Genomic DNA, 21836 nt, shown 5'->3' on the forward strand with positions numbered 1-21836 from the left:
GTCAATGAGTGACGCCTTCGGTTCGCGTGCAGGACGCTCTGTGCGCGGTACCATCTTCCTGTCAGAGGCAGCAGGGAGAGTGTGAGAGTCGAGCGACTGCGGCGAACAAGTGCGCCGGCTGCTTTGCAGGAGAGACGAGATGGTGAAGTCTGATCAGCGCTCTGATTGGTCTTCAGCCTCCAGAGGAGCTTTTTCTGGCTCAGGAGCGCGCAGCATCAGCACCACATGCTGCGCGCTGCAAAGAACAACACAGAAAGAAAAAAACATGTCCCCCCTGACGAGTCGTTTAGAGGCAGAGCCGCTGCTGAGAGGAGGCAGTTTGTCCTCGCGGGGAAACAAGAAAGAAAAAGAAAAAGAAGAGGGAACATATTCCTGCTACAGTTTAGCTTCTTTTGAGATTTTCACAGATCGGAGACAATCTAGACAAAATGTAAAAAGGAGTAGGCTACTTTGCTAGTTTGCTAAAAAAAAAAACTAGCCTATTTAACATTATTGTAAAAGAAAGTGCTTGAAAAAGGGAAATTATTTAATCTCATTTAGAAAATGATTTTGTTACTCAATGGCGACTGCATGTTCATGTTCATGTTCCTTCTGACAATATTGTTTGCAGTGTCAGTCAGTGTAAAGGCTTCCTCTTAAACTGAGTATACATGTTGAGGACAAAGCATGCCAGCTGCTGCTGACCGCACCATTTCATTTGAGCGCCCTCACTTAGGAGGGATCACTGTACTTGATGTTTTAAAATAAGATGGTGATGGCTGATTGTTTTTTTCCCCTGACCTTTGCCCTCCATCATACAGTCGAGAATTATAGCTCTGACTCCTTACATGAGCTTTAAACTTCAGTGTTTGTGGATGCTAAGAAACATCCGGTTCCCTCACTTGAAGTGTTTTTGATCTCAAAAGATTAAAAAGTATTATCCAGTCAAATCATGTTTTCTAGATGACGGACAGATGAATGCTCAGAGAATGACGAGTTTCAGCAACAAGCACAGATTTCCCTCTCCTTAATTAAAAAGGTGGAAAATTTGGATGTTTTGGGGATGGCTAAGAAACTGTGTGAGAGATCGATACGTTGTACTGTCTTTTTAAATGTACTATCTCAGATGAAACACACAAGACATACAACTGCCCTCTGCCTGCCTTTAGACAATCTTAAGAGAACGTAGAGGGAAAATCTACAAATAACGTGTTTCTACAGTTTCAACTTTTCAGGTCTGTTTAAAATTATGCACCAGTTAATTTATTGATGAATACATTTAAATATGTGATGCAAAGGCAGCTTAACCCGGAGTTGTCTTTATGGCAGGTAGGAGTCGAGTCTCGAGTCATTGCTGGCAATTCAAAATCAAATCCCAAGTCTCAAGTCAGTCAGACACAAGGCTGAATCTGAATACTTGTCAATGTGAAGTCTTCATTTTTCAAATTCTTGAGGGCAAGTTCAAGTCTCATGTAAATTTAAACAATTCTTGAGTCAGTCAAAAACAAGTCAGAGTCTATTCTGACGTCATGTCAAAGATAAGTCTAAAGTTTCAAGTCCTTAAGGGCAAGTCAAGTTTCAAGGTAATAGAAGTCCGAGTCAAGTTCCAGTTAAGTCTGAAGTCTTCATAAAAGACTTGCATGCTAAAAGATTACTATAGAAATTACACACAATAAAACATTTTGCTAAAACTGTTAATAGTGGGGTTTTTACATTGCTCTGAAATTTCAAAGCATAGGTCTAACAATTCAATATTACGAGTACAGCATATACAAAACAAAGCCTGCCTATGGCTGTCTTGTTTTTTCACATTATTATCAGGTCAAAACTTGAGACTTGAGTTGGTCTTGACGGCTGCAAGACTTACTTGAGCCTGAACTCCCTAGACACTTGACATAATTTGGACTTAAAGGCCCATTGTGTAGGATTTAGTGGCATCTAGCATCTATACAAACTGCATATACCCCTCCACTCAGCCCTACCTTTCTCAGGAGAACTACGGTGGCCTTCAGGTAATGTGCTCCTTTTCTTTATGACCAAATACCTGCAAAACTAATGACATTCTCTTGAGGCTCAGCTGTACCTTGTTTGTGCTATTAAACAAATGTTAGCATGCTAACCAACTAAACTAAGATGGTGAACATGATAAACATTATACCTGCTTATTACACTGCTTTGTTGAATAAGCAATTCTAAATTGGTGAATTATGGAATTCTACGGTCTGTTAAATCAATATTCTGTGTCAAATGATTGATTTCTTCAGTAAGTAGCCGTGTAATGAGCGGGTTATGTACAGCGAGAGGGTCATTATTGTGAAATGAACCTTTGATAGGGTGATGCAGGTCCTGGAAGTGAAGCATGTTAGCATTTAGCTCAAAGTCCAGATGTGCCAAAATACACAGAGCCACAAGCGGCTGTAGACTCTTGTTTAAACATCAACCAATCAAAGCGCAGTGAGCATGACACAAGAAAGAAAGAAGAAATAGTTTTGTCCAGCATCTCAGAAATACACAACTGATGTCTTGTGCTTCACAGATAGTCCGACATCGTGCCTCTGAAATCTGCCATTATCACTGCATAGGTGGTCGTGATTACAAGGGGACAAGGGGAGAAAAATGTGTTCTACACACATGAAATTATCTGAGAGATCATCAGGGGTATTTCGATGTAACAGCAATGCTACACACTCCCTGTAGGATGTGTAGGCAGAAGAACGACATTATAAAGCCTGACGCATTCTTTCAGTCAAGTGATTCATTTTCTCTTTATGTTCCAGTATACCAGCCTTGGGCTGTTGGGCACAATAACTGAAGAGGCAGATATATATTCTGAGAAAGAAAATCTCCTTCAAGTAATACCTGGAGTTAGAAGCTGCTCAGAGAAAAGGAAACCTACAGAGACGGTTCTACCTCCAAGCTGTTTGTATGCTGCCAAGTTGTTGTAGTCTACAGCCGTCAACTACGATGTGCAAAGAATTCCCAGTTCCTCTGAGTGTTATCTGAGAACCCCCCCTCAAAGTATATAAAAAGGGTTAACGTTAGGAAGTGTTTGGGCCTATGTATACAAGCATGGGGGGGAATGACTGTTTGTATACAGCTTTAGAGAACGCAAGTCAAAAAGAGAGATTAATGCACAAGGATGGGGCGTAATTACCATGAAACAGCAGGGGAGGCAGGGAGGGAGGCAAGGAGGGAGGCAGTGAGAGAGGGAGGGAGGCAGGGAAGCAGGAAGGGAGGGAAGCAGGGAGAGAGGCAGGCAGGGTGGGAGGGAAGCAGGGAGAGAGGCAGGGAGGGAGGGAGAGAGGCAGTGAGAGAGGGAGGGAGGCAAGGAGGCAGGAAGGGAGGGAAGCAGGGAGAGAGGCAGGGAGGGTGGGAGGAAGGTAGGGAGAGAGGCAGGGAGTGAGGCAGGGAGTGAGGCAAGGAGGCAGGGAGAGAGGCAGGGAGGGAGGCAGAGAGGGAGGCAGGGAGGGAGAGAGAGGCAGGGAGGGAGGCAGAGAGGAAGAGAGAGGCAGGGAGGGAGGCAGAGAGGGAGGCAGGGAGGGAGGCAGAGAGAGAGGCAGAGAGAGAGGCAGGGAGGGAGGAGGGAGAGAGGCAGAGAGGGAGGCAGGGAGTGAGGTAGGGAGAGAGGCAGGCAGGTAGGCTGGGAGAGAGGCAGGGAGTGAGGCAGGGAGGGAGGCAGGGAGGGAGGGAGGTAGGGAGAGAGAGAGGCAGGCAGGGAGGCTGGGAGAGAGGCAGGGAGTGAGGCAGGGAGTGAGGCAAGGAGGGAGGCAGGCAGGGAGAGAGGCAGGGAGGGAGGCAGAGAGGGAGGCAGGGAGGAAGAGAGAGAGGGAGGGAGGCAGGGAGGGAGGCAGAGAGGGAGGCAGGGAGGAAGAGAGAGAGGCAGGGAGGGAGGCAGGGAGGGAGGCAGAGAGAGAGACAGGGAGGGAGGAGGCAGGGAGGGAGGGAAGGAGGGAGAGAGGCAGGCAGGGTGGGAGGGAAGCAGGGAGAGAGGCAGGGAAGGAGGGAGAGAGGCAGGGAGGGTGGGAGGGAGGTATATAAAAAGGGTTAACGTTAGGAAGTGTTTGGGCCTATGTATACAAGCATGGGGGGGAATGACTGTTTGTATACAGCTTTAGAGAACGCAAGTCAAAAAGAGAGATTAATGCACAAGGATGGGGCGTAATTACCATGAAACAGCAGGGGAGGCAGGGAGGGAGGCAAGGAGGGAGGCAGTGAGAGAGGGAGGGAGGCAGGGAAGCAGGAAGGGAGGGAAGCAGGGAGAGAGGCAGGCAGGGTGGGAGGGAAGCAGGGAGAGAGGCAGGGAGGGAGGGAGAGAGGCAGTGAGAGAGGGAGGGAGGCAAGGAGGCAGGAAGGGAGGGAAGCAGGGAGAGAGGCAGGGAGGGTGGGAGGAAGGTAGGGAGAGAGGCAGGGAGTGAGGCAGGGAGTGAGGCAAGGAGGCAGGGAGAGAGGCAGGGAGGGAGGCAGAGAGGGAGGCAGGGAGGAAGAGAGAGGCAGGGAGGGAGGCAGGGAGGGAGGCAGAGAGAGAGGCAGAGAGAGAGGCAGGGAGGGAGGAGGCAGGGAGGGAGGGAAGCAGGGAGAGAGGCAGAGAGGGAGGCAGGGAGTGAGGTAGGGAGAGAGGCAGGCAGGTAGGCTGGGAGAGAGGCAGGGAGTGAGGCAGGGAGGGAGGCAGGGAGAGAGAGAGGCAGGCAGGGAGGCTGGGAGAGAGGCAGGGAGTGAGGCAGGGAGTGAGGCAAGGAGGGAGGCAGGGAGGGAGGGAGGCAGGGAGAGAGGCAGGGAGGGAGGCAGAGAGGGAGGCAGGGAGGAAGAGAGAGAGGCAGGGAGGGAGGCAGGGAGGGAGGCAGAGAGGGAGGCAGGGAGGAAGAGAGAGAGGCAGGGAGGGAGGCAGGGAGGGAGGCAGAGAGAGAGACAGGGAGGGAGGAGGCAGGGAGGGAGGGAAGGAGGGAGAGAGGCAGGCAGGGTGGGAGGGAAGCAGGGAGAGAGGCAGGGAAGGAGGGAGAGAGGCAGGGAGGGTGGGAGGGAGGCAGGGAGGGAGGCAGAGAGAGAGGAGGCAGGGAGGGAGGGAAGCAGGGAGAGAGGCAGGCAGGGTGGGAGGGAAGCAGGGAGAGAGGCAGGGAGGAAGGCAGAGAGGCAGAGAGGGAGGCAGGGAGGGAGGGAGGCAGAGAGGGAGGACAGATACAGATGAATGGGATTACAGTGACCACAGAACAGTTACATATATAAAATTTGTTCAGGTGGAAAGCAGAATCAGACTCTGAATACAATGAGTCATACTTGTGTTTAAAGTAAAGCAGTCATGTTTACTGGTGCAAATAATCTGTGACATTATCTCACTGCTAAACATTGCCGTGTTGAGAACAGTTTAAAGCACTCTGCCCTCATGCTGTGCTTCAGTAAACGTGTCATATTCCGCCCATCCTGGATCAGTTAACTCCTTCCCTTCACAGGGCTGCTGAGTATTATTACACAATGGGCTCTATTTTAGTGGCGGCTCAACGACCAGTGCAAGCAGCAGTTTGGTATTTTTCTGACGTTGAGATTATTTTTGCTCTTCTGTTTTGCCGGAATTAAAGGCCCTGTCACACAGTTCCGTATAGCAGAAACGTATGGCGGTGTATACGAAATATCGGCAATACGCTGGTGTACGTTGATATAGGTTAGGGGTAAATTGTGATCGTTTGAAGGACGCAGACGATACGCCGATCACGGCGAACACGCCAGACATAAGGCCCTGTCACACAGTTCCGTATGGCAGAAACGTATGCTGGCGTATATATGAAAAGTAGCTACAAATTTGTCAGAGTCCAAATACGTCCAACTTTTCATCGGATCGGAAAAGTCCACATCGGTGTTGTAGCTGACGTATACTGTACGTATAATGTATACATAACACATTTTTATACGTATACATGTATGTCTAACCTATTGATAGCGTATCACTTACTTATGCAAAACGTATTTCACGACATATTCCTAGCGTAGTCAACATGCCGCCCAAGAAGACCAAGAAGAAGAGAGAGGTTAATGATGGGTTGATGTGTTCATCAAGACGTGCTGTGAAGATGAGGATGAGCTACTCACAGGGACCCTATATACATACTCAAACCCCAATAAGCTCCGAAAACGCTAGCTGAAGACTGACTGTACTGTAGAAACATGTTTAATAAGTTACTCCGTCGTCAGGCATAAGTTTAACATAAGTTTAATACGTCTGAATAAGTCGAGACTCGTTGCAGATACGTCAGACATAGGTTAAGCATAGGCTACGAATAAGTTATCCACTCGTTATCAATAAATTGGCTGTAGGGTTCACGTCAGCCGATGTATATCAATTTACGACTAACGTAATGTACCTCTACGTATTCACGTATGTCTAACGTACCTGAACTTATGTGTAACTTATGCATAACCAGTGAGGCACACGTTGGGTACGAAAATGCTCAAAAAATCTTTGCGGCCTCAGCGTTCAACAACGTACCCCAGCGTGCTCTTAAAGAATACTACTTATGCCCAACTTGCCCCTACCTCATATCAACGTACACCAGCGTATTGCTGCCATACGAAACTGTGTGACAGGGCCAATATGCTAGGAATATGTTATGCCTTCGTTGGGCATTTGTCTGATACGTTTTGTATAAGTAAGTGATACGCTATCAATAGGTTAGACATAGGCTCTGTATTTTCCAATCCGATCCGATGAAAAGTTGGACATATTTGGACTCTGACAAATTTTTAGCTAATTTTCATATACGCCAGCATACGTTTCTACCATACGGAACTGTGTGACAGGGCCTTTAGATGCAGCTACAAGTAGGAAAGGGGATATCACGCAGTGACAGACGACTAAATGAACGCACCGTTACCTAAGCCTTAGGTCTCTTGTGCTATCCCTTAAGGGATAGCACAAGAGACCTAAGAGTGGGATAAAAACACTCGCCATAAGTTCATAGTGGTTAATTTCCATGATCGGGATAATTGTGAATATCCTCATGACTGGAAAAAGCTGTATGAGCTCGTTATCTTGGTAGAGAAGTCAAATATTTAAAAAATACAGGAATTATCATGCAAGAAAGAACAGACTCACACAATGTTGCCGTTTTCATTCTTTATCCATCCTTTATTTATCCTATCTGTGATGCAATACAAATATTTGTGTTTAACTAAATGTAAGGTTAAGGGATGTCAGTATGTTATTCATCATCCCAATAACCATCAAAACTCTTAAAGTCAGAGTTTTACGAGTTTTGATGATTATTGGGATGATGAATGTGAATCGCAATTATTTTGTCGGAGATAACGGTGACATGAAATTTTCATATAAAATTACAGATTTCTCTAGATCTGAACATTGTTGGAAACATTTGGGATAATGTAAATACACAACTCAACAAAATATATTATAACACAGTCTAGTCATCCTTTAATGTGGGGCCGCAGGAGGTGCTGTTGCCAGGATACAGTCACTCTACAAGTAGCTGTTATTATTACATTTGATTAAAGTTATTCAGGCTCTAAAAGGGGTGAAAAAAAAGGGCTAGTACCTGACAATATTTGGATGGAATATTATTCCTAGCTACAATAGGGTCATCATTTGTGCTGGCCTGTGTCAAACATTGTGACCTAAAGGCACGTTCTTGACTACATCCCTTCCGCATCCCCCGACCTCCGATCTGAGGTGCACGCACTCACGCACAGGATATTTAAGATTAAAATGTCATACCAACCACACCTATATGAACCAAAACTGCTGGTGCACTTGAAGACGCCCACACAGTGGTTGTTGTATGATGTGACTGGCCTGACCAAACAGGAAGTTAAAGCGCATAAAGAAGAAGTCATCATAGCACATTCACTTTGTGCAGATGCATCCAGATCAATTCATCACTTTGAGACAATAATCCCCTTAACCTTGTTGACATATTATCTTACAGTTTTAATTCAATAATGGGAACAAGCGGCAGAACAATTATATGGAAGGGTACATGTGGTGTGTGTGTGGCTGCTGAACTGATCAAAAACACAACAAAGCTTCCCGTTTGCAAAAAAGCACGACACTCTGGAGAGTAAAATTCACATTGATTAAAAGAAACCCTGGAGGTGTTGTGGTGAGTGGAGCGCCTCCTCTGCAGGAATGAAAGTTCCCCCTCAGAGGAGAGCCAACCCTCTGCTGACGAGAAGGGAGGGCAGAGAGTCAGACTCAGCCACCGCCTCGGCTCTGGTTCCATTTCAGCTGGCCATAGTTCTGTTAGGGTGGTAGCAGGGGGGTTGACTTGAAGGTGAAGGGGGAGGGGGGAGTGTGTAGTCACAGCTCGTAGTCAAACTTGTACTCCTGAGCCAGGTAGATCCTGCGGAAGATGAGCGCGGCCAGGGCCAGAGTGAGCACCACGATGAGGACGACTGAGCCTGCATTGCTCTCATCATGGGGCTGGCGAGGAGTGGGGGCGAAGAGCGGCCTGCTGGCTGGTTCTCTGCCGTCCCTCTGGACCTGCTGGCTGTGCTGCTGGGCCCGACGCTGCCGAGGGCTGAGAGGGCGCCCGGTGCTGGGGGCTGTAGAGGGACGGGGTCCCTCTATCCCTGTGGCTGGAGACTCCTCTGCCTGTGGAGGCATTGAGACACAACTAAACATTAGAGGTGAAACAATTACTCTATTTCGTCAACTGTTCTTTGTATGTTGCACTTATTGTTGGCTTATTTGAAGCTATTGTTCTGCACTTAAAGGATTTCATCTATTTGAAGATAATGTACTAATAATGTTGGGAGCTGTATCCTCATGATTGTTTGCACTTCTTGTAAGTCGCTTTGGACAAAAGCGTCAGTTAAATGAACTGTAATGTAATGTAACTGGATCTGGCTGCATTGCGTTCGGGTTGTGCTACAGCTCAGTCCCGGACCCAGTAAGGTTCTGAAGTACCCTGGAAACATTTTTCAGTTTTGCTGAAATCTTTTGTGTTATATAAGCATAAATACACATTGCAGATCCTATGAGGCTGTAATATATTTAATAAGCCCACTGTCCTATCCCACCTTACGCCATATTTGTAAACCTATAAATGCATATTTCTTTCTCTCCATTCCAGCATGCTGTCTTCACTTCACACCGACAGAACCCCCAGTGAGGGCTGGGGGCATTTCAAATAATCTTTGTTTCCGCCTGTGATCATTTTGAATATTAATCATTAATCATCACAGTCATTAAACTGTATTTATTGTGCATTATCATACTGTGTTGATTCTGTCAGACAATGTTGTCCTCAAAAAACAATGATGTGATGATGTGAGCTAACAGCGAGGTAATGACTGCTGGTTCAAAGGTCGTATTCATGACCCACAATCAAATCAAATCCCTCTTCATTAATTAGTCCTCATTACATTGTCTGACAACAGCAATGTAAAATATGTAAGTGAGAACAATGAGATTGTGATTTTGTCTGTATTAAAACACACCGGAGATGCTTTCCTTTTATTAAAAATAAAATTCATAGAAATAATAAGTAATTCATGAGCTTGCTGGATCAGCATATTCAGCATAAATAGAGTTAGTTAAAGATAATGTTATGATGCTCCTGTTCATTAAAAGTGACCAGTGCTGAGGGAATGATTCCTCTGTGGAGGGCAGGAGGCAGTGGGGGGGGTAGTGCCGACAGCGTTTACACAGAAAACTTACAGTTCACCCAATGAAAGACTGGAGGGAGCAGTTAACAGTTCAGAGTTATCCCACATCCCTCTGTACTCAGGGAGCGGGGCCATGCGGGCCGCACAACTTTTAACACTCCAACTTCAGCAGCAGATGGTGAGTCCTACTTTTGACATGGCTCTCCTCAGTTTGTCTAAACTCAAACACTAATCTAAGTTGACCCTCCTCTCTGCTCCTTCAGAATGGGTCTGTGTGAAGCAGCTGGCGCCAAAATCAATCCTCTTAGGTTACAAAGCTTGTCCATATCATCTGAAGTGGTGAAAAGAAGCCACAGAACCACAGGCTTCAAGCTACCATAGCACATCCACTATAATGTTTAGAGGAAGTGGTGATATCTAGCTGCTTGATTTCACAAAACTACAGTACCTCAGTGCAACCAATACAGCTTGTATGGTTCTGCTCCAAACTCAGCATGCAGAATCATTTCCTTCCGTACATATTCATAATGCTTTTGGAGCTCAGTGGGATGTCAGCAGGGGATGACGTGTGCCACCAATTAAAGGGAACAATGTGAAAGATGCATAATTGACTGCATCCAGACAGCAGCATGTAATGCTTTTGATTGTACACTGTGGAGCTTCAGAACACCCGCTGCTCCGTCCAATACTTTGGAGCTGAAGTGGATTGAAAAACAAAGCACAGAATGCTGAAGACAGGTCAGGTTTTTAATTATCAGGAGCAGGAATTAGCAAAGCTTAAATAATCCTTAGTATCAACTAAACTGCATGTCAGTGAATGAGATTTATAGTTCTATAGTATATGATCTGGTGATGTAATACATCACAAGTAAGTGTTTTTTATTGTCGGACCCACAAAGTTAAAAGTCAGTGGCTTCTTTCTACAGCAATTGTTTAGCTATCACACAGTCAGAGATCCAGGAGGCGATTTAAAGGGGGGGATACCCTCCCCTTGTTAGTACGCAGAACAAAATGCATGCTCCTTGTTAACCTGCCATCCCCCCTCTCCATCCCCTAGGAGCAGAGACAGTGCAGGGGCAGAGGGGTTTAGTTAAATACAGTGCATCCGGAAAGTATTCATACCCCTGCACTGTTTCCACATTTTATTATGTTACAGCCTTATTCCAAAATGGATTAAATAAAAAAAATGTTCTCAACATTCTACACACAATACTAATGACTAATTTTTTGCAAATGTATTAAAAATAAAACACTAAAAATGTACATACGTACACACCCTTTACTCTATACTTGAGTTCAAGTCCGGGCTCTGGCTGGGCCGCTCAAGGACATTCACAGACTTCTCCCTAAGCCACTCCTGCGTTGTTTTGGCCGTGTGCTTAGGATCGTTGTCCCGTTGGAAGGTGAAACGTCGGCCCAGTCTGAGGTCCAGAGTGCTCTGGAGCAGGTTTTCATTGAGCATCTCTTTGCACTTTGCTCCTTTCAGCTTTCTGTTGACCCCGACTAGTCTCCCAGTCCCTGCCACTGAAAACCCCCCCACAGCATGATGCTGCCACCACCATGCTTCACCGTTGGGATGGTATTGCACAGGGGATGAGCAGTGCTCGTTTTCCTCCAGACGTGAAGTTTAGAATTGAGGCCAAACTGTTCAATCTTAGTTTCATCAGACCAGAGAATCTGGTTTCTCAGAGTCCTCCAAGCAGCTTTCATGTGTTTTGCACTGAGCAGTGGCTTCCGTCTGGCCACTCAGCCATAAAGCCCAGATCCATGGAGTGCTGTAGTGATGGTTGTCCTTCTGGAAGGTTCTCCCATCTCCACAGAGGATCTCTGGAGCTCAGTCAGAGTGACCATCGGGTTCTTGGTCACCTCTCTTACCAAGGCCCTTCTCCCCGATTACTCAGTTTGGACGGGAAGCCAGTTGTAGGAAGAGTCTTAGTTGTTCCTTCTTCCATGTCAGAATGATGGAGGCCACCGTGTTCTTGGGGACCTTTAATGCAGCAGACATTGTTTTGTAGCCTTCCCCAGCTCTGTGCTCCACAGGCTTCCTTTGACCTCCTGGTTTGGTTGTGAACTGTGGGAGCTTACATAGAAAGGTGTGTGTCTTCCCAAATCATGTCCAATCAATTTAATTTATCACAGGTGGACTCCAAACAAGGTGTAGGAACATCTCAACGATGATAAATAGAGATTGGATGCTCCTGAGCTTCATTTCAAGTGTCACTGCAAAGGGGGTGAATTCTTATGTACATGTGATATTATTTATTTTTATTTTTAATACATTTGCAAAAAAATCTAAAAAAACTTTTTCACTTTTTCAAAAAAACCTTTTTTAATCCATTTTGGAATAAGGCTGTGTGAATACTTTCGGGATGCACTGTATGTTAGTCTTGTCTGCCTGACTCATCGGACTCATCTTTATCTGACTTGGTTTGTGAAAGTTACAATCTTTAATGGCTCTGAACTATCGACTGTGCTGTGTATTGATAAATACATGGTGCTGTTCGTGGTGCTGAAGTAGCAGAGTAAAAATTTCTATTACAAATCCGTCTGAGTCTCGCCGTTCCGTCAGTACCATCCATAATCCATAATATTATATAAACTATAACTGTAACTATACAGCTGAATATAGAATCGAAAGAGTCGTTCATGGGACGGTTTGCTGGTTGTGGGTTAACGAAACAACAAACCCTGTTAAAAATGAACAAACCGCCTACTGTGTAGAGCAGGGGTCGGGAACCTTTTTGGCTGGGAGAGACATAAAAGCCAAATATTTTTTTATGTATTTCCTTGAGAGCCATATATTTAATAACATTGAATGCATCTTTATGCGTGCATTTTTTAAGAATAACACGTCTCCGAGTACTAATAGAGGTATCAGTGTTGCATTGAACAGGAGCTCTTTTATTAAATAAACTAAACGCTTACGTTATTTATCTCATTTATGTGCACATTTCTGTGTCTACTGCACGGGTGTCAAACTCAAGGCAATTATATCCGGCCCGCGAGAAAATATCATGTCTGTCATAACTGGCCCGCCGGTTTTAGTAATTAAATCAATGCATGGCACAACCACGGGGAAAGACATTTGAGGAAGAATCTAAATATGTGAATGAAATGAAAGTTTTTGAAAAGCAAAGAGAAAGACACCACAGATCTCTGGGACGATGTGAGCTGGCCTGTTGGTGCGACATAACGAAGCATCTCACTGTTAAACCTGCAGCTTCAGGGCCGTGTGATCACGGACATGTGTGATGCAGTGAGAGCGTTCCAAGCCGAGCTGCCTGTGGGAGACTCTGATGCAGAAGGAAACTTTGGTCACTACGTGTTTCCAAACACTGACAAACATCTCCACCGCTGTGTTCCCGACAGCATTCTGCTGATCAACTGAGAGCATTTGCCGACTTTGCTGCTCAGATATTTAAATTGAACTGCTCAACAATCCGTCTGCAGTTGACTTAAATATGTTCCATATCTTTTTGCACTTTATCCAATATGTGTATCCTGTTCAATAAATGTGGACCGTGTTTGGCCCTCGACGTAGTCCCAGGTTTTAATGTTGGCCCTCCCTGTGATTGAGTTTGACCCCCCCGGTCTACTGCTTGCTTTGTGCAGTTTCTCTTCTGCTCGGTTTCGTTTTTAACATAACATCAAACATATAATGTACACAGATCATTTAATAGTATTCTACTATATTGTTGGAACACTGCTACGCCTCACAACAGTGTCACCATTATGTATGGGCAAGTCTGGTGATTAACAGTATTAATCATGATTATATTAATAAAACCATAAAATCATAAACAGGGGGTTGATAATAACCGGCACTACGATGAAGTATGTGCATTAGCTCAGAAGGACATTAAAATGGCTGTCATAAGGAATTCATATTTATCAAAATATTTATTAATTCATTGTGCAGGGGGGTCGCACAATTGTTTGTAGATGAAGCAAAACATTTTTTATAAAACATTTTTTTAATTTAAAAAAGCATTTTGTTTTTTGCACATTCACAACCTCCCCCCTCGCACAGAACTCCGACAGCACTCCCCCCTCGCACAGAACTCCGACAGCACTCCCCTTCGCACAGAACTCCGACAGCACTCCCCCCTCGCACAGAACTCCGACAGCAGGGGGTCCCTGCTCCAGTTTGGGGGTCCTTGGCCTGAAAGACGTTGTAGACCCCCGTTTTAACCTATACATATATACCTCAAAAGGATAATCCAGTTAAGGCAATCATTTCTATCAGCTATGAAAACAAAATAATGAGATGTGACAAAGTAAAAAACAAAACATCAAACATAAACATGAACAAGTAAATAGTTCATCCACATAACAAGGTGTGGGGAGACACACCTGGCCACTAAGTGTGCTTTTTGTAAATCTGTGCAATATTCACTTTTTATAACTTTAACTATTTAATTATTGTGTACTCGCCACTTTACTTCATACTTCTTTTGCTGTAACAAGGTACATTTCCCCGTTGTGGGACTAATGAAGGATTTCTGATTCTGGAACTGACCGTCCCACGTTGGTAATACAGTTTGAGAAATCCTTTTACACTTTGCCTTCATAATAGATTTGTATAACTTTCAGAATGTCTGACTGCAGTGTTTCTTAGTGATGGCACTACATTCACAGTTCTCAGCTATTATATAAATACATTATCATAACGGATAGAAATGATGAACAGTAATGTTGGAATGAACCGGAGTCCTTTAGGTTTTTAAGACTGATTTCCTACATTTTGCAGATTTTATTGTTTATCCGTATCCCTCTTAGATGTCACCTTGGCAACAACTACACTTTGTGGGGGCAGTGATTATAATAATAATAATATAAAATATCCAACCCATGTAATAACAGTATGCTTTGTGGTGTGCTGCAGGCAAGTTATGTGCCGTCAGTGGAACACCCACCTCCTCAGCCTGAGAGCCTTCAGAAGCTTCCTGTCCTGCAGACGTGGAGGCGTCTCCCTGGGCGAGTGTGGAAGGCTCGCTTTCTGCACCTCCGCTCTCACTCGCCTGTCTGGATACACTGGACTCTGCCTGCATTAACACACAGGACACTGCCGTCACTACATGCCCTCAAATGTATATCATGACAGTTTACTTCAAAACGTTAAATACAGCAATACTTGTATTTAAAATAAAGCAGTGAATGATATTTCCCTCTCTCGTGGTGACTCACTTTGGATGAGTTTGTGCTGATTAATTAGCAGTTAAACATTCTGGACTGCTGGCTGATTTGATGTCATTGTTATTATGGCTACCATAAATAAAAGCCAGTCATGACGTAATGGCCGAATCTCAAATAACAGCTGAAGATGTGGCCAGCAGTTCACAAGGTACATTCAGTATAATGTACATTTCCACAGCACTAATTCAACATGTCATACTCACCACTCTGTTGCTCTGACTCTCACACTTTTAACATTTACTAATTGTTTCCAATTGCTTCTTCTTAGTTTTAAATATCAAAATCAAGCTACGGTTCATTAAACACGCCACACTTCCTGTGTACATGTTTTAAAACAAAGGTGGAACAGGAACAGGATGGATAATGCCATTTGAGTTGCTAGAGCACTTTTAATGTGAAACACATCTGCAGGAAGTGTCAATGTTTCACTATCATTTCAAAAACTCAAAGGATTGGAAACAAAATGCATGTTACTGGATTAATTGGAGTATAAAACCAGTATTTATGCATTATTAGAAGTATTTAATAAGTGTTCGTATTTATTATATTCTGTAAAAGTATTTTGGTTTAATGATCTATGGCTGCAGTTTTGTAGTTGCAAAAGAGGGTTAAATACTGAGCAAATCCCAAGTCATGCTACTGACTGACTAACTGAACATAGAGCATGCTAATAGAGCATAATTGCCACCATCATGATCGTCTGCTCTGGGATAGACTGCAGTATGTCACTTTAAAGCTGCTTCCACATGATCAGCAGTGAAACCGCTCTGCGCTGCTGTGCCGTTGTCTTCCGATGGAGAGAGCGGTGCCACCAACTAGGCGGAAGTGCTACCCTTGACAATGTAAATGATTTGGACTTTGACCTCAGTTACCAACCAATGAGATAACAGCTGTATGTGACAGAGCCAGAAGCTACACGGCCAAACAGGGGAGGTTACCATAGACATAAAACCGCCTGATGCCTTCACCTCTGCAAGGCTCTGCGCCCTACCTCGCGGTGAGGGAAGAGAAACAATGTCCCATCATATGAAGGCAGTTTAATGCAGCAACTTGTCATGATGTACTAGAGGAACTCCTGGTTTTTCTATACAATGTAAACAATAAAGCAGCTATGTTTTTCTCTCTCTACAATGCCAGTTTACTTTGCATCTGTTTCACAAAAGCCTCATTGGTGACAAACAACACTCTTGGACGGTTAAGTAAGAGAGGGACAGTTCACGTTAATAGGGCTGGCCCCACTTTGCTGCGGTCCAGCCAAAAAGAGAAACTCAGAGTGGTGAGTATGACATGAGTGTTGTAATGATGGAAAGTGTTGGGTTAACATAAACAGCAAACACAATTAAAACAGTAACACATGAGAAAACAGTAGAATCCTGACTTGAATAGGATGAAACATCTTGTAAAACAGGGCAAATGATGAGGCCTGCTGTCTCTCGGCTGTTGAGGTCAATAAAAGGACTCGAACACTATTTATGAGTTTAGTAATCTCGCGTACATTTAAATGGGTAAGAACTTCATAATGGTTTATTGTCCGGCCCTAACAAAAAAAGAGACTCGGGTAACAGCCAGTGTTTGTACCTTGAAGTTGATTTGCTGAGCCAGCTCTTTAGCCTTGTCGTCCTCTGCGCTGGGGTTGCTGTTGGGGGTCAGTGCCAGGAGGGCAGAGCGCATGGAGCAACCACACGCCTCACAGCAGAAGTCCTGGGATCTGCAGGAGAACAGATGGAACATGGTGAGCTCGTCCTGCTGCCAGAGCACCTCTTATTCTTATATTGTTAATATGTCAATGTGTGGACAAAGAATAGAAATTCACTGTTTCCCATTACTAGACTGTGGCGGCCCGCCATAGTCTAACTTGCCTTGCCACAGTTTCAAAATGAACCAAAATGTTCTCCTCAGCAGTGCCGTTATGCGGCGCCCCAAGGGTGAAGGCTCACAGCGCCCCGACAGGGAACAGGGGGCGTGCTCTGTTCAGACTGTCCTCAGTGCATCAGCTGTCTGCGGCAGCAAGCCATCCAAACAGTCTTTAAGAATTGTAGATTTGTTTATCCATTCTAGAAACCAATGTGTTTATTAATAATGTGTTTAAAGAGCACACAATGATTAACCAGAAAGAGCACAACATGTTTCATATATCTAACCTCTCAAAGTGCACCAGATTGATGCTTTTAACTCTAACATGTACACGTTTCTTCTGGGGGAGAATGCCCCCGGACCACCCACCATAGTCTCACAAAGTTCTGTGGGAAACACTGAAATAGTTTTTTGTGGAGTGCCTTAGTAGCCGAGTTACAGCGCTGGCCATACTTCTGCAACATCCCAGGTTCAGTTCCTTTGTTACATGTCACAGCCCTCCCCCTCTCTCTCCCGTGTTTCTACACTGTCCCCTGTCAAATAAAGGGACCGACCTGCTGGAAGCTTCAGGCGCAAAAGAGCGATGAGCCTGGCCTAACTTTTCTTTTCTTTTTTATTTCCTTGTGTTTTTTTGTTCTTGGATGTAGTTTTGTTTCCACAAGCTCACCAAAACAAGCACAAACTGCTCATCGGTATTATGTAACCTTCAAGTAACACATACACCGGGTGAAGATTACTCCACTCTCCGTGTGTTCTCCTTCCACCACTAAGACAATCTTTACACGACATAACCCTAACCCAATGTGAAAGATTGCCTTCATTCTCATGCGTTCCTTGTGACAGTATCAGGCCATTTGATGAGTAGCCAGGTGGCTGCACTCTGTGGGTGAACAACCTGAAGATATTACTGTGGGTAGAAAGGTAGTGGTTTGGTAACAAAATAAATGACCTGTAAATTATAAACCAGCCCAACATCGATGTTCTGGCTTACTTTTCACAGTAGACCAGATTATTTTACACACTTAAGGTCACAGCTACATGCTTTCAGGAAAAGCCTGGTGATTTTCCAACCTTTGTCTTATTCTCAGAAACACGTCCGTTCTGTCTATGGGTCATGCTACCTTTTCTCTCGCAACCTCCTTGATAGACAACAACCTGTACCACTTAGTCAATGTAGCTATGTAGGCCATTTGTAATTCCATTCACAGCACAAAGCTCTGATTGGTCGATGGTTTCTCCAACTGGTGGAGAAGTGAGCACAACATCAGATCTATTTGAATTATTGAACAAATCTGACGTCACCGTTTGTCACCTTTAAAACGGTTAAAACTATGAAAATAAGAAAGCAATGTACCAGGTAGTTAATTAACAGCGTGTGTGATACAGAGCCACAGTTAACACATAAAGCATAAAACTCTGAATTAGTCAGACATTTAAAAGTTACATTTCACTAAGTTAGCCGCCTGTGGTACATTGTTTTATCTGCAAAAGAAAAAATGTACCATCGTCTGGTGCAATGGTAGTTTGGAAGATTGATTATGAAGTTGTACAGATTTTTAGATTGAGCGGCTGTCCAGACTTTACAGGGCTGTGTATGAATCCCAGCTTCAAAAGCTGAAGCATCTGTGTGTTATTGTTAAACTTGTGTTTATGGAACTGGCTGTCTGTTTGTATTATTGGCCGCCTCGCAGTGCATCCTCAGCTGACACGTTTGGCTTCACCTTCCCCACCTGTGGCACGTTCACATGCCAGGTCCCTGGTAAGGGTTTGTTGTGCACATCCCAGGTCAGTCCTGGCAGCGGGGTTTAGTGCAACACTGCTAAGAGAAGGATCAACACTCTTAATGCAGTGATGTGATAAAGTGCAACACATTAAAGAGGTTGGATTTTTCTTAGAAAAGCTAATCGTCCTTTGAATCCGCTAATGGGCTGATGTTACAGCTGTGTAGAGGAGCTCTGAGGAACGCCACATCATCACCGTGGAGCTCCTCAGGCTAAAGGTAGTATGGATAGATTTGGATACATTATGGCATCAAATGATCCAAATCAGTGTCTTCCTCTGGAGCCAAACTGAAATTGAATTCTATTCAAGTGAAGTTAAGATGTAGCTGGGGAAGAAGATGGGATTATTAGGCATCAGACATTTTGCAAGGCTTGGCAAGTGTTCTCCTACGCCTCCAGTCATCATGTCACTGGACTATGACACTTTACAGGCAGTCAGTGTCTCCAAAAGCAGACGCCGTGCAGAGAGGCACCGTGGTTGGTTGATGGGTTGCTCACAAGAACGACTGTTTGAACCCTTCAAAAGGCATAAGGCCTGATCATCAAGAACACATCTGAGCTTAAGGAAGAATTGCCAAAACAGGAGATATGGTTTGTAAATTCTGAGATGAATACAGAGGGGACAGAAACTTTCTCTTTTTTTTAATCTATGTTGTTTATCCTGTACACACGACATCTATTGCACGTCTGTCCGTCCTGGGAGAGGGATCCCTCCTCAGTCTCTCCCTGAGGTTTCTAACATTTCCCCCTTTAATTATGGGGTTTCTTTTAGGAAGTTTTTCCTTGTGCGATGCGAGGGTCTAAGGACAGAGGGTGTCGTAACCTGTACAGTCTGTAAAGCACACTGAGACAAATGTATAATTTGTGATATTGGGCTATACAAATAAATTTGATTTGATTTGACAGCAGCATGTTTAAGAGGTTATGTTAATCATCGGTACAGAAGTGTTCTTGCAATTTCACTTCACGTTTGGTAACATTTAGTAGCGGGAGGGTTTTAAGGCATTGTAAGAGGGAATCTGGAGGGGGCTATGTCCGTCTATTTTTGTAAATTTCCATTAAAATTCTGATGCGTTGTGTGTACAACCAAGTGCAACAGCATTAATACGTGCCGTTGATCCATTGAGTTAACGTCACAACGATACACAAAACACAGAGTTCTTAGAGAGAGACAGCTGGTCACAGCCAGAAGAGTTTACTAAGGCCATTTAGAACATTTTGACTTTTGGAAGTGGTTGAACGACATTGTACACCACCACGGTTGAAGCATACCGAGTCCTTAAGGCCATGTTCAGACCAACATTAGAGTAAAAACTAAAAAACTAAATCCCCTCATTAATGTCATTGAGACTACTCTGTGGGCTTAGTGGAGGTCCCAACTCACAAAACAGATGCAAGGTTGTCAGGCAGAAAGTTAAACTGCTGTGTATAAAGTGTGTGATGTCTGGATTTAATTTAGCAACAGGCCCACACACATTGCATTTTAATTCAGTGCCCTTTTCGGTCTCAATATACCGCTTATACATGTGAAGAATTATTTAGATTTGAAATAAATAAACTATGAAAGAAATGCCTGTGACAATTGGAAATGAAAGGAGAAAACATGCTCATGAGGAGCAGGAGTATGCTTTCTTGCAGTTTGCCCAGTTTCACACACAATTTATTTGTTGAGATGTCATGTGTGTTGTGACAATTGCCCCCCCCCGGTACACGACAGGTGATTCATAGAAGTCTATGAGCAGACAATTTGAAGCTGTGTGAATAGCAGCGTAGAAGATGTTGGCACCGTGGCCCCGGGGTAGAAGAACATTAGAAACACTTTCCATTTAGTATGATTATTATAAACCTTATAAAAGTAAGAGACAGTTTGCTGCCAAGCCTGCACTGTGTTCTTCCTTTGTATCACAATGACACGGTGATTCTCAGGAGAACTCAAGCAAAGACACATCCTGTGTGAGCTCACTGACTGACACTAACTTGATTACTTGAATGTTATTCAGAAATGCCTAACTTTGGGACAGGCTGTAGTCTGGTATGAAAATAATACGCATCACCAAACATAAAAATATACATAGCTCCTCAGTGCTAATACTGTAACTCCGCAGCTTTGGGAGTAAAAGATGGAAAGATACATTTGGCAATTCATCGACAACTTAAAGTCGCCCCCCCCCCAACATTACCATCAGTTAGGCTACTATATCCTTACACTGCAAATGATTATTAACAATTAATATTACAAAATGCAATGACAGCATGTCACCTGTATATGAAATGTGACTGCGACTTCCTAAACCTCCACAGGACCCCCTGTGTTTGCCCTGCCACATGACACGCTGGCCAACATCTTTGGCAGTTTACTTGTCAGTAACAAACTCGGCAAACTCGGAAAACCTCCTGCTGTGCAGAGGCCCTTTTCTGACTGACAGCTCTCAAAATCACCATGGGAACAGAAACAGAAGATGAGAAACCAAAGAAAAGTCCTGCCTCAGTGCAAAAATGGTTTTCCATCAGGGAAATAAGCCAGCATGTATTTATAGCATAGTGTGTCTTCCTGTTTATCTCATCCCTGTGTGATAATGAAAGAGCCGCCTGATCAAGACCCCCGTCACATCTGCTAATAGAACAGCGACTTTAGCTGGATCCTCTCCTTCTCTGGCTTTGTACTGGGTCCGCCGAGGGAAATGCGGTGTAAAATGAAGAGCAACTTGCCCACTCCTGCTCCCTCCAGAGACCGGGTATTTTGGCGATAATGAATTTCTTCATCTTGCAATACCAGGGCTGGATGGGGCGCATCCTTCCTCTTTGTGATGAGGGAGTTATTAGTGGGAGACATGTCCACCGAGGCCCAGGTGCTGATTACATTTCATACTTGTATGGAGTTTGTTGTGTTAATGCCATCTAAGCAGCATTGACCATATCCACGGCTTGTGTGTTTGCTAATGCAGCATGCAAAATCATATCATCTATATACGATACACACTGTTCCACACCACTCAACTCATCGTCACCCTCCATCTACAGCAGAGCACGCACAACACGTGCTCTGCAGAGAGTAAACTATGGAAAGATTTTTCATATAGCAAATCTTACTTTTTGGCAAGGGCCTTCCTCTCCTCTGGAGTATAATCAAGTGATCCTATTGCTCCCTCTCCTTTTGTTGGCATGAATCCGATTATAGCTATGAGGGCCGTTCGGACTGAAAGAGAAACAGAAAAAGGAGAAAAAACAAAGAGGAGACGAGAAACATTAAACATCAGAGCACGTTCAACATTCCTGGGTAAAACAGAGAAGGTTAAATTACACAAGGCTGCACATGTCGTCATGTTCAGTGCCGGTGTTACATAAGTGGTAATGATGCTTTGTTTTCTGAGCATAATCCTGGATTTACCCTGGCCTATGTGAGGACATCAACCTTGT

At 44.3% G+C, this 21836-nt stretch overlaps 1 protein-coding gene across 2 annotated transcripts in view; it reads right to left on the bottom strand.

Annotated features, from left to right (window-relative positions):
• Positions 1-7066: 7066 nt before the first annotated feature.
• Positions 7067-21836, bottom strand: part of ube2j1 (ubiquitin-conjugating enzyme E2, J1) — a 35093-nt gene continuing 20323 nt past the window's right edge. The window contains exons 5-9 of one of the 2 annotated variants that reach the window (XR_003831675.1): positions 21510-21615; positions 16363-16492; positions 14505-14633; positions 10037-10284; positions 8443-8572 (exon numbers count right to left, since the gene is read on the bottom strand). Coding sequence is in view for 1 of the 2 variants with exons in the window: in XM_029425395.1 (XP_029281255.1) it covers positions 8279-8572; positions 14505-14633; positions 16363-16492; positions 21510-21615 (659 nt within the window). In the remaining variant the exon portion in view is untranslated. Of the gene's footprint in view, positions 8573-10036; positions 10285-14504; positions 14634-16362; positions 16493-21509; positions 21616-21836 lie in introns of both variants that reach the window. The other variant, XM_029425395.1, reaches the window with a different exon arrangement.

The sequence above is a fragment of the Cottoperca gobio genome, chromosome 24, assembly GCF_900634415.1.
Source record: "Cottoperca gobio chromosome 24, fCotGob3.1, whole genome shotgun sequence".
Lineage (NCBI taxonomy): Eukaryota > Metazoa > Chordata > Actinopteri > Perciformes > Bovichtidae > Cottoperca > Cottoperca gobio.